The following is a 13,905-nucleotide window of genomic DNA, read 5'->3' on the forward strand; positions in this document are numbered from 1 at the left end:
TTGGAACCCGACGCCAACCTCACGTAGTGTATGAACTCCAGTTCCAATAAAGACATAAAAGAACCACTAGAAGAACCCGAACGCTTTCTCAGAAAAAGGTTAAAAGCCAAAACCAAGAGAAGGTTTCGGGTGATCCACCTCCAATGGCGGACCAACGTACCCTTATGGATTATCTACGGCCCACCGTGGGTAATCTAGGCGCCGCTATCAATGCTCCGAATGTCGAAGCCAATAACTTCGAACTTCGGCCGCATTTGATACAAATGCTCCAAAACTCCGCAACCTTCCACGGGCTTGCGGACGAGGATCCCCATCTACATATAACTAATTTCTTGGAAATATGTGATACCTTTCGGATCAATGGAGCATCAAACGACGCCATCCGCCTCCGTATGTTTCCCTTCTCACTAAAAGACCGAGCGAAAGCTTGGCTCAACGCCCTCCCAGCTGGATCGGTAAACACCTGGGATGAACTGGCCCAAAAATTTCTATATAAGTATTTCCCTCCTGCTAAAACTGCTAAATTAATGACTGAAATTAATACATACTCACAAGAGGACGGGGAATCCTTATATGAAACTTGGGAAAGGTTCAAGGAGCTATTACGCAAGTGTCCCCAACACGGCCTCGCAATATGGCAACAAGTATCCACTTTCTATAATGGATTGTTGCCACACACTAGGCAGACACTTGATTCTAGCTCCGGGGGACTTTTAGGTAACCGACGCCCACACGAAATATATAATCAGATTGAGGAAATTGCTCAAACCAATTTTCAATGGCACACCCCCCGGGGAAATAAGTCTATCGCCCCGGACGCCCATAAGGTCGACGAAAGCACTTCTTTACAAGCCCAAATCGAGGCCCTTTCTTCAAAAATAAAAAAATTAGAAATGACAAAAACAGTCTCGGTTATGGCTTGTGAAGGATGTGGTGGGTCACATGAAAATTGGAGTTGCATGAAAGAAACGGACGATCAACAAGAAATGGTAAACTACATTGATAATAGACCTAGGCCGTCGGGTCCCCCAACGGGAACTTACAACCAAGGATGGCGAAACCACCCAAACCTTGGTTGGAGGGAACCCGGCAATAGTAGTAACCAACAAACCCAACGAACAAACTTTCAGCAACCAAGAAATGAGTCACAAAATTTCACTCAACAACAAGGTGGACGAGAAAGGCTCGAAGATACCATATCTCGCCTCGTCTCTGGCACTGATAAGAAAAACTCGGAAAGATTTCTACCATTAGAATCTAATTTTAGGAATCAACAAGCTAGCATTCAAAACATAGAAAAACAATTAAATCAAATAGCTCAAAATTTTTCCGAGAGACCGCAAGGCGCATTACCTAGCAATACCGAGACAAACCCAAAGGCGCAAGTTCACCTCATCACACTACGAAACCGCACCGTGGGGCCTGCAGAAGTGCCACCGCCAACGGAAGAAACAGTACCGACACCTCTGCAGGAGAAGAACTCTCCTCCCTTACCAGAGCCAACCAGGCTCCTCGAGTTCCGTACCCCGGTAGGTTAATTCGTCAAAAGACAAATGAGCAATTCGCAAAATTCGAAAGTCTGTTAAAACAATTGCATGTCAATATTCCTTTTATCGAAGTCCTAACCCAAATGCCCAAATACTCTAAATTCATGAGGGACTTCCTTACGCATAAGAGGAAAATTGAAAATTTGCAATTAGTCAATTTAGGCGAAGAATGCTCTGCCCTCGTACTCAATAAACTTCCCCAAAAGAAAATAGATCCCGGAAGCTTCACGATTCCGTGCTCAATAGGGGAATCGCCCGTTCGCAATGCCTTAGCCGACTTAGGGGCTAGCATTAACCTCATGCCCTCATCAATGTTCAAAAGACTTGGCTTGGGAACCACGAGCCCTACAAAAATGAGCATACAACTCGCTGATCGATCCGTCAAATTCCCACAAGGTGTCATCGAGAATGTCTTGGTAAAGGTAAGCAGATTCGTTTATCCAGCTGACTTTGTCATACTCGATATGGAGGAAGACACCGAGGTCCCCCTTATACTAGGGAGACCCTTCCTTGCCACAGCCCAAGCAGTAGTAGATATGAATGACGGGACGCTCACTTTGAGGTATGGTGATGATGAAGTAAAGTTCGGAGTTAGGAAGAGAATAGAGGACGACGACCCGGTCAATTACATGAAGGTTATTGATTCAAGCTTGGATGCTGCTCTCCGACGGTGTAACATGGGAAGCCAGGCATCCCACTCAGAAGATATATAACCTCGAATCGGGTCTAGCCAAGGACCCTTATAAACGTGGCGCACCACGGAGGCATTCCGCGGAACTATCCTTAGTTTAGTTTAATCTTTTAGTTTTTGCAGAATAAACACACTCATGGTGGTAATGGATGAAAAGGGGAACGAGAAAAATGGAACCATGCACGAAGAACAGAGCAACCCGACACAAATCTCCATCACAGAAGGCTCAACACGGGCCGTGCCCAAGCAACACGGCCCCGTGCTGAGTCACCTGCAGAAAAACACCCAGTTCAGGTAACTGGACACGGGCCGTGTTCAGCGGACACACCCCCGTGTCCAGGCTTCTGTTTTAATTCTCTAAATTTTGTTACTGGCACTTGACCACGGGGCCGTGCCCGGTCACCACGGGGCCGTGTCCAGGATGCCAGTAACATAAATCTTTGCTTTTTAACCTACTTTTACACATTCTAATCAACCAAAAATTTTATTTTTGGACACATTGAGGACAATGTGTAATTTAAGTGTGGGGAGGGATGCTAAAACCTTGAATTTTGCAAATCCTAAATACAAGCCTTACACAAAACTCTATTGGAACCGCTAAACACCCCAAATTTTTTCAAAAACTTTTTCATTTTTTTTATCATTTACTTTTCTTAGTTTAAGTTGGGAATAACAAGTTCTAAAAAGGTTATATTTTTACAAATTTACAACCGATAGCGTCGTGATAACAAAGAACCAACATAAGAAAATTATGAAACGGCATAACAAGTCTAGTTAAAAATTCGATTATATATACTTGATCACATTAAAAAACTCATTCCCACAAAAGTGAGTTTTGAGCCTTTATTGAGCATAAAAATATACATATTTAGACTAAATGCTCATTTTTCGTTTCTTGTGTGAATAGCCGCTTGGTTCTTACAAATCTAGAACTTGCCACGACAATACATTCCCGGTCCTTACCAACTTAAACCCAAGTAAGTAAATGATGGAGGCATTAGGACTAACCATATTTTTCTTTCTAAACCATTATTTTTCATTTTTTTTTACCACCTACCCAAAATCCCCCTAGATAGCCCCTTTGAGCTTAAACCTTTCATTTCATTACCCCAAAACTCTTTTTACCCACCAAAAAAAACCCTTTTTATTTTTCACCCTTTATTTTAGTAACAAGCTCGGTTCTTCGTAAACTCGCCTTTTTATGTGATGAAAAAAAAACAATGATGAAGTCAAAAACAAACAAAAGCTATATAAAAGCTTGTTTGGAGAAATACTTCAAAATAAAAAGTCACTAAAAACAAGGTATTTCACGAAAACCGACGCTTTTTACGATTTTCGCCCTTTTACTAACCACTAACCCAACCACCCACCTTTAACCCAAGCCTAACCCTTCACCCCAAAAAAAAAAAAAAAGTCCTCTTGATATTTACAAAGGTAAAAAGTTAAAAAGGAGGAGGATTGATTGGTTGGCAAGCCTATGGAAGGTGTAAGTTCCATGCCGCTCACGAGTGATTCACTAAAAAAATACACCTTCGGCCGAGTGTTGAGTGATCCCCCGCGAGGTATGTGAAGTTGTATATAAATGGAATTTTAATAAGGCATGCTATGCCCAAATAAGTAATTTATCTTATGAAACGTTCAAAATAAATCATAACTAATAGGATTGTAAATAAATAAAAATAAAACTTACAAAGACCTTGGATTCCCGACACTCTAGGACAAGCTAAAAACTTTCTCTTCTACCTATTCCATTTGGGAGTGTAAGCCACATTTAAAGAGTTTTGCTTGAGGACAAGCAAAAGTTCAAGTGTGGGGGTATTTGATGTGTGTAAAATGCAACATATAAATCACATCAATTAAAGCATAAAACTAACCCTTTTTAAGTACTAATGTTGGAAAAAGAGTGTTTTTGTCTTCCTTTTGTATTTTCAGGATGAAATGAGCTCAAAATCACAAAAGAAGCAAAAAGACAACTAATTCTAGCATAAATACAAGAAAAGGAACAAAAGTAGACTGCACGGACCCTCAACGGCACCTCCCAAGGCAAAGAAGAGAAAACAGAAGACTGAACACGCCCCGTGTCCAGCGAACACGGGGCCGTGCCCAGGAAGCAGCAGAAAAGACAAACAAGTAGAAGCTTCCATTGCCCACCACGGGGCCGTGTCCAGCGGGCACGGGGGCGTGGTGAAAGTACAGCAGGCGCATTAATTGTAATTGCGAATTACAATTAATGAAGAGAGAGAATGTCAGACGGGCACGGGGGCGTGTCCAGCGGACACGGGGCCGTGCCCAGCCTTCTGTTCAGCCTATAAATAGGGGTGCTTGGTTTCATTCCATTTCATCCCTTGGCACACCACCTCTCTCACACTTCATCCACCACCCACCACCACCATAACACCATCATCCACCACCATCATCCATTGTCCATCGTAGAGTGTGTGAGTCGTCTCGGGATCCAAGATTGATAGTAAGAGTTCTTGACAATCAAGGCCATGTTTGCCTAAGTCTCTTACATCACTTGGTGAAGACAAGTGTTTAGTATAATACTTTTTATTTTTAATCTTTGCACTTTTTATTTGTTTTTGTATTAATGACTTTAATAACTAGTTACTTATGTTGAAGGTGATCTTTCCTTATCGTTTGTCCGTGGTGTCTTGGCGTTATTTTACTGTCTATATAAAATAAAAGATTTTCACCATTCATATCTCCACGGTCTATATGGAGGTATGTTGGCTACCTGGTCGGGGGTTAAGGGAACGGTTTGGTAAGGGTCTTGCCCTTGTTCAGCGTTTAGAGGTCCTGCTTGGGACCTGGGTCAAATTTAGTAGGATCTCCTTCAATGCCCATAGGTATTGGATGGCGGGGATCCAAACTCTTTGACCCCCTCATAAGTTAACTACTATTAATACTATAACCCGGCTATTTAGGACTGTATCCCTGCTGACTCAGACTACTTAGCCGAGGGTAACGTCACCGCCGAAAGCGGGGCCTACCACAATTTGCATTAATAACTTAATTCATTATCTTTCAATAATCCGACCCTTTAGGATTGTATCCTTGCTGACTCAAACTACTGGGTTGAGGGTAACGTCGCCTTCAAAAGAGGGGTCTACTACAATAACTAAGATAATCTCTTAAACAAGTGCAAAAGTGCAAAAATAATCAAAGGTTATACTAATACACGTGTCGGATCCAAGTGATTCATCTTGTCTATCTGTTTTTATTTTATTTTATTTTTCAGCATTTAGTTAGTTTTTATTTTTCTTAGTTTAAAACATTTTTCTCACTTTTTGATTTGATTAGACGTTGAGGATAAACCGGTATTAAAAGCTCTTGTGTCCTTGGACGACCTCGGTATCTTACCAACACTATACTACGTCCACGATGGGTGCACTTGCCCATATGTGTGTTTAGTGTTAGTGAATATCGTGTTTTATAAATTTAAAACTTGGCTAAAAGTGTAAAAAGGGGCTTAAATATACATCTAAATTATATACACACTGACACGCATCAGTTTCAGTCTGATTTCACGGTTTGCTGGCATGAATAGTGTAACTGTGAATAGTGCACGCAACACTTTTTACCAACACTTTTAGGACATTTTTTGTTTGGTTTCGCATTACGACGAAAACCAACATATATTTTAGCTTTGTTTTCTTGTCCTAACACTGTTATCCAGTATACGACACAGTTACGTAATTAAATTACGCTAAATGCATGAGATTTAGAAATATAAATAGTGATTAGATTGTATGGAATTACCAGTTATTTGCCAGTTGTCTCACCTATCCCAGCTATCCTCTGTTTTAAAGCTTTGCCTGCAATGTTTGAAGATGTTTTGCTGTATGTGCCACCTACACAATGAATGTCTAGCCCTGGGAAACATGGTTGTACATGCTTTATTAGGGCGCGATCTCTATCGGTTACTATTACACGGGGTTCCATAACACTGTCTAATGAGTGTTTCAACCTCTGTAGAACCCATGTGAAGTTTTCCTGTTTCTCGTTGCTTACGAACGCATGAGCAATGCAAAACGACATCAACGTGGATGTAACACCGATAATCTGGACTAGCGGCATTTTGTACTGATTCGTCTTGTAGGTGGAGTCTATAAGCAACACATGCGGGAAGGCGCGCCACAACATTTTTGACTCCGGGTGGATGAAGAAAACATCCTCGACCCGTTCGCTGTTTTGAGATGTTCTATGGTAAAAAACAAACCCAACCTTCTCCAACCGGTCGAAAAGTATCTGCATTGGAGTCTCGCCGACTTGTTCCATTCGACCAATTTGGCCCGAGCGTTGTATATGGTGTTTCTTGTTGAGACATTATGGGGGTTCTGTTCTTTAATGGCAGCAAGAATGTCTCGTGGTTTTATGTTCTGATGCGTCATTTGCTCCACCGTCCTCTCTTCCGATGGACTCAGCCTCGTTAGGGACGGATGACCCTCTGGATACAGAAATGGTTCATGCTTATGTTTAGTTTCCTCAACCCTTAGATCCCAATAACCTAACCTCTTTCTGTATGCCCCGATCAGTTGGAACTTGCAATCGGTTTTCCTGGTCCCGCTGCGTCTGACCGTGGCTGTTGATTTGTACTCGCCGGCACAATCGCACGTAAGCCAAATTTTTAACGGCTGACCGCTAGGGGGTTTATCGTAGATGGTGCGTTTGGTGACGAGGGCGTAGCCATTTACGCGTCCGACGTCTCTACACCACTCTACCAATTCATCCATGCTAGCGAATTTCTAACGAAAACACTTATATGTGTCAATTAATGATTAACTCAAATGATCAACCCATCGGTTTAGTTTTAGTATAAACGGGTTCGGGTCAGTTTCAGGTTGAACCTGCGAACCCGTTTGGGTTAACGGGTCGGGTTCGGGTCAACATGGTCGGGTTAGCGGGTTGACCCGTTACACATTTATACTATATTATATTTTTTTTACAATATATTTTACGTCATAAATGAAATGGGGTGCGTATTTTTATGCCATGATTATAAGTTAAAAAGAGAAATTAACATGGATTTTATAATTTAAATATAATATATATATATATATATATATATTTGTGTTTTTTAAGTAAATTTTAACTTTAATATATTAATTTCAAAAAAAAACAAAAAATTCGGGTTTAATGGGTCGTGTTCGGGTCAACCCATGAAACTTCGGGTCGTGTTCGGGTTCTTATGTATGATACGATTTTCGGGGTCGGGTCGGGTCCGGGTTTGTGTAAAATTTTCAGGTTCAGGTCGGGTTGAACCCACCAACCCGCGAACACGACCCGTTGAGCAAACCTAATCTAAGATTTTAATAAAAACAACATCAAACGTAAAAACACTAAAATAGTTAACGTATAACAAATAAACGTATAATGAAAAGTTATACCTGCTTGTTTTGAAACTCACTAGGTTCTTGGTCAGCATTTGGACCCTCGGGCGGTCCACTACTTATGGGCGGAGAATGAGAACTATCAGTCAGCGGTCTGTAACACCCTTGCTTGTTATAATACAATATTTTATATAAGTTTCGTATAAACACATGTTTATACGATTACACATACCTATGACAATACGAGTTTACTAAAACCTTTTACAATTTTTAAAAGTAGTACAACATAATGTAATTGAGTTCGTCGTTTAAAAGTTACGACGTAACGCCGTGCGGAAGCTTTAATCTCGTGTTCGGTTCTTCATCGAGCTTGATCTTCATCCGGGCACTCTTGACATTCACCTAAGATCAAAACCAACTTAAAAGTTAGTTTTGATAGTTAAGTAATAAGTTTTAACAAGTTACATGGGTTAAACAAACAAAATTTAACAATTTTTCAGAATTAGGGGGCGTCGCGTGACGCCTAGCCCCCTTTTTCACAGCATGTTGCTTAAACTGTTGCTGCATATTCCCAGCATGACCTGATTTCACGGAAACTAGCATAACTCTCTCGTTTTTAATCCGTTTTACCCGATTCTTTTCCCTACGCGTCTGTAATTTAATTCTCCATCATATGGAGTTAAAATCCAACATCCAACATAATAAATTTTGAGACTTCTAAGCCTTCGACTCGTTACCTTTTTACCAAATTTTAACCCGTTCACGTTTATATCAAACAAACATGTTTGTTTGATCCCAATATCTCATGATCTTTATATTTTCGATATATCCTATTATATTAGGTTCAAGTCACGGGTTTCTTATGCAATCTTAACCTATTTTACATATATACTTGTTTTGACCCATTAAGGGTATTCAACATTTGCAAGCTTTAAATCACGTTTCTATTAGTTTGCATCCTATCCCCATTTTTATACGTATCCCAAGGACTCAATTTAACAAAACGCTTAACTCTAAACAACTCTTAAAGGTTTTTTGCCCAATTTACCCCTCAAGGGATTTTTGGTCAATTTTAGTCTTTCTTTTTGTAATGAAGGACTTTCGCTAATAGTTGACCAAAATTTCACATCTAACTACATCCTTATATTTGCGTACCTGGCTCGGGTCAGTCTATTGACCCGTTTTAATACTTTGCTTCAACAATTTGCCATGTCGTAGCAACTCTAATTCGTAAGCCGCTTTTTCCTGTAAGCATAAGACTCGACAAATGCTTATTGTCGTGATTTATCAAATGGTATTAATATTGCCATTTGACCCTTTTAGTCTAAACGACCAAACATTTTATGCTTATATTCCAATGGTATTTATTTACCATTTTAATACGTAAGTCATTTCAGATTCCTTACCATTTAGTTATGACTTTTTAAATCCGTTTCGTACACGTTAACCCAACATGGCTTATGCCAATTGGTGTCGTTTTAAACTTCAACCCATATCCATTTATACATGACGAAATCACCAATTTCCATTTGTTTTTATTCATTTAGGCCTACTTACAAAGTGGCCATTCAAAGGTTCATTTTACATTTGTCATCTATGACCAAATGTCTATTTCGCATTTTTGATGTATCCCGACCCGTACCACTTCGTGTCGGAACCAAATTTCGAATACAACCTTTGCCGTAATTGTAAGAGAGAATTAAATGCATATCTTACAAAAAGGGTGTAAGCGTTACTTACCTCTCATCCGGTTTACGCTTTTCGTCTCGTACTTGATTTGTTTGACCCGCTTTGTCCCCAAGCTTCACCTAGCTTGTTAAGTGCCAACTATTATTCATCATTCACAAGGTGGTTAGTTTAATCATGACTTAGTACGATTATTCCACCTTACACATTTCTATATCTAATTATCATTCATCACATCGTAGGTCAGTTTGACTTTTTAAAAGTCAAATGCCCATTAGTACGCTAATTGCATATTCGAGTTCATCAACTAGTTTTAGCATTCTTTAATTACCCGGTGGGCGTTATCTTTAGGCCACCGGTTTAACCAAAGTTCTAACCAAGTTTATCACATTTCAATCACTTTAATTAGTTCAAGCGATTATCAAGACTAATTTCTTCATTCATTTCGCAAGAACTAAGGGTTCTCATCTATAAATGAGACCCGTTCATCATATCACTAGCATTCATCCTTACACCTTATATCATCAAGTTCTTCATATGAACTAGTATATAACACGATTTCACACATCTATTTATATGAACGAAATTACCACTTCCATAATAACATACAAAAACCCACTTCAAGTTATGCATGAGTTTTCACTCAAACTTATAATTTGTTCAAGTATCTCACTTCAAGTATCAATTATGATGATTTTTAGCACAAATATATCATCATCTTCACTATTTAGTCAAAACCCACTTCCTAGTTTACTTGTTAATCACTTACAAGCAATATTATATCAAATTCTTCATAATTTTGTCATAACTAACGAAATTAGGCATACATAAACATCTAATTTCATCTTTGGATCATAATCCATCAATTTATTCGCAAGTAACCTACTTGTCACAAATTTCAACTTTAACCAATCTAGGTTTTATGACATACCTTATGACCCCCATGACTAGGTGATCGTTTCTGCGTATTCATGCATCGATTTGGCCTTGAATCAAGCTTCAATTTGTTGATTTTGTTAAACTAGGGTTTTGGAACCCCCTCCTCTTGCTTCTGGTCGATCGAACTCACACACACATGGGTGTGTGTGTGTTTTGATTTTTATTATTGTTTTAATTAAAACATTTCCTAGTTTGCCCACTTTTAGTCCCTCATATTTAGAAGGTTTATAAAGAGGGTTAAAATCTTGATCTTTATTCATTCACTTGATCACACATGAATAACTAGGTTAATTATCCCTAGTTAACTTAGTAGGTTCCGGGGTTATAACCCGTTTCATTCTAAGTCCCGTAAACTCGGGCCTCTCATAACTTTATTTTCTCATAAACATTCATTCACCCCTTTTTATTTAACATTAGATCTAATTGTTTAGAAATCTTAATATTCACCGGGTAAATTTTGCCACTAACGGTACTTTACCAATCTGTTAGTATTAACGTGGTTTGATTACCAAACCCGTTTTCGGGGTGTTACAAGTCTACCCCCCTTAAAGAGGTTTCGTCCTCGAAACCTTTTCTTACATAATTTATCGAGTTTAACTCCATGCATTTGATCTCGATAATCAATTGAGCATTGTTCATACTTTAACCAATTGTTAGTTTTACCAGAAAAAAAATGATAATATCTTTTTGGTTACTAATCATCTACGTATCTCATACGACATAATTTAATTTGAAATAACGTAATCTCATTATTTCCACTAGTTTAGTTAACTTAGCGATATCCATCGCTTTTATATATTATCGAACTCTTTATGAATCCGTTACTTTGACCCGTTTAAAGGTCTTTAGTGAAATCTTTCACTTTTAGCAACCATTTCTTTTGTTTTCAATTGCATTTATTCGATTCAGTTATACCGAATCCACCGCTTACAAGCGACCAAATTTATTTAAATGACCTTAACCGGTCTCACTAACTAGACTTATTAGTCCAGTTACTTTTTACCGCTCGCTTGGTTATAATGCGATTCTACTTCACATTACATTTCTTAACCGTGATCGTGTCGCATCATGTTTAATTTATATATCTAGCTTTCATTTTCGAAAAGATCACTTTTCGAATATATCGTCTTGCGCCTATCAGCGTCAAGACTTGAATCTTTCATGCTTACTATTCAAATTCCTATCAGAATTTATTTGTAAAAATGTTATTTCTTGCTAAAACTGAATTTTAGTTTAACGTTTTTCTCTTTACTATGTCAATTACTCATATCAAGGAAATTGACAACCCATAATTTATTGTTTTCCGTTCTCGTTTTACGTGGGGAATCGTAACAAGTTCCCTCACCTTACACTATTGACCCGTAGGTTCCTTCACTTAACCTCGTAGGCTATTTCCTTAAGCTTTCATCTCTTTAAGGTGAGGCCCTTATGATCCCTTTGCTTCAATTCATGACCCGTGGGTCATTTTGGCCCCATAGACCTTTACACTAATTAATATCCCGTAGGTTATGATGATCCCATAGGTCATCTTTTATTCTAGTCTTTATTCAATTGTCTATTTATACATATATAGCTTTAAAGCATCCTTTGTTATGTTTGGAATCATTTTCTTTTGCTTTTGAACTTTAGTTGACCTTGACCGTAGTCTAAGGTTTCATTTGTTTACTTTCGGACTATCTTTCCGACTTTACGACTTCTAACGTCATTTACACGTCGGTTTGTCCTATGCTTACCGTTACCCGGTTCATACTTATACTCCTTTACAACCCATTACCCGGGTCCTTCTATCTTATTGTTTTTAGCTTTCCGGTTTCACCGGTTTGCGTTTTCCTATTATATTAAGCGTTATTACTTAATTGACTTGTTTGACTCATTTTGGGTGAATTTTCATCACCTATGAATGTCAAACTTCATTCTTTATTTGACCCGTCCAACTTTGAAATGGTTGAACGTAATTACCAAAATTTATATTTGCGAAAATTCTTGTCATCTTTTAGTCATGACTCATATTCCGAGTCTTTTGACTTTCTATTTCACGTTCCTGTTTCTCAGTCTACGCATGCGTTTAATTCCTTACCCATCAACCGGGTGTTTTACCGAAATCGTTATCATTGCACCCCTTCCGGTATGCATTAAGACTTCATTTCGATTTACTTGGTCATCTTAGCGAAATCCGTCGCTTTTATTCGACCATGTCTTTTATTCTTTACATGACCACCATTGACGACCTTATTAATTATGAGTGACGATTATCATCGTTATCCTTTCTTTACTACGACTAAAGTTAACAACCTTGATTATCTTTTTCGTGTGGGCAACACCTTTGTTTTTATGACCCGGCGGATCATCTATACTTTGGTTTTACTTGCCCATTTTGTTCACCATGGCCCCTTCGTCCAAGATGACTTATTTTCGTGAATTTTCTTTTGATCATTCATTTATATCATCATTTACATTAACCCTTGTCCCTTCTCTCGGGCTCATTGTCCTAATGTAATACGCTTCCGTCACCTGGCTGTGCGTTTACATTATTATCAACTATTTTGTTCATTTGTTTCATTTGAGTACTTTTTAATTTGTCCCATTCACCCCGCTCTTACTACATCAGATGTAAATGTGTCCGCTATAAGAAGTTCATGGTATCATATGCCACTACTTACTTGGCCAGAGTAAGCGATTAACACATGACACACATGACCTTTTTATAGTTTTCACATCACGCCCTATGTAAGTAATGCCTCTATTTCTTTCTCTTGGAAACAATATCCCGAATACATTTTCTATTCGGGTTTCCAAGTTTTTAATCTACATATGCAACTTTCAATTTCTACATATTTGTTGCATATTACTATTTGTGCAATTAAATTTAAAGTGTGCACCTGGTAATGCTTGCCCTAACGGGCTTCTCTTGCCATTAGCCTTGTTCGCGACTGTTACGCGATTTAGGTCCTTGATGAGCATACTCTTTAGACCGTTCCTCTGTCAAATCTGTGATTTGTTAAACTCTCGCTATCCTCATATGCGAGTGTCCTTCAACTAAAACATATACAACAGTTAGTAATTTCAACATTAAAGGATGCCCGTATTATAATACAAGGCTTTTCTACTATACGCATCAACGCGTGTTATTTCGTTGACTATATCTATTCTATATCGTTTTTATTGGTGTAACGTGTATTACACGATAACCATATGTGTTGTTCTCAACACTTTAATCATACTAAACCATTGATATACATGTACTTACCGGATTTGCGATCAGGCCTCGAACCGAACACCAATCTTTATTAAGAGCATAAGGTTTAAGTCCAAGCATGGTTTTCCCCACCATACTTGAATCTCTTAAACCAGGGCTCTGATACCAACTAGTAACACCCTTGCTTGTTATAATACAATATTTTATATAAGTTTCGTATAAACACGTGTTTATACGATTACACATACGTATGACAATACGAGTTTACTAAAACCTTTTACAATTTTTAAAAATAGTACAACATAATGTAATTGAGTTCGTCGTTTAAAAGTTACGACGTAACGCCGTGCGGAAGCTTTAATCTCGTGTTCGGTTCTTCATCGAGCTTGATCTTCATCCGGACACTCTTGACATTCACCTAAGATCAAAACCAACTTAAAAGTTAGTTTTGATAGTTAAGTAATAAGTTTAAACAAGTTACATGGGTTAAACAAACAAAATTTAACAATTTTT

At 38.5% G+C, this 13,905-nt stretch overlaps 1 protein-coding gene and 1 non-coding gene across 2 annotated transcripts; both read right to left on the bottom strand.

Annotated features, from left to right (window-relative positions):
• Positions 1–521: 521 nt before the first annotated feature.
• LOC118480783 lies at positions 522–628 on the bottom strand. Its single transcript, XR_004863760.1, has one exon. It is a non-coding gene; the product is annotated as a small nucleolar RNA R71 (small nucleolar RNA).
• Positions 629–6,003: 5,375 nt separating this feature from the next.
• LOC110932525 (PKS-NRPS hybrid synthetase CHGG_01239-like) lies at positions 6,004–6,974 on the bottom strand. Its single transcript, XM_022175853.1, has 2 exons — positions 6,461–6,974; positions 6,004–6,347 (listed from the first exon to the last, which is right to left on the bottom strand). Exons 1-2 carry the CDS (start codon positions 6,972–6,974, stop codon positions 6,004–6,006), a joined length of 858 nt encoding a protein of 285 aa, XP_022031545.1.
• Between the last annotated feature and the right edge of the window lie 6,931 nt (positions 6,975–13,905).

Source organism: Helianthus annuus, chromosome 7 (genome assembly GCF_002127325.2).
Source record: "Helianthus annuus cultivar XRQ/B chromosome 7, HanXRQr2.0-SUNRISE, whole genome shotgun sequence".
In the NCBI taxonomy this organism is placed as follows: Eukaryota; Viridiplantae; Streptophyta; class Magnoliopsida; order Asterales; family Asteraceae; genus Helianthus; species Helianthus annuus.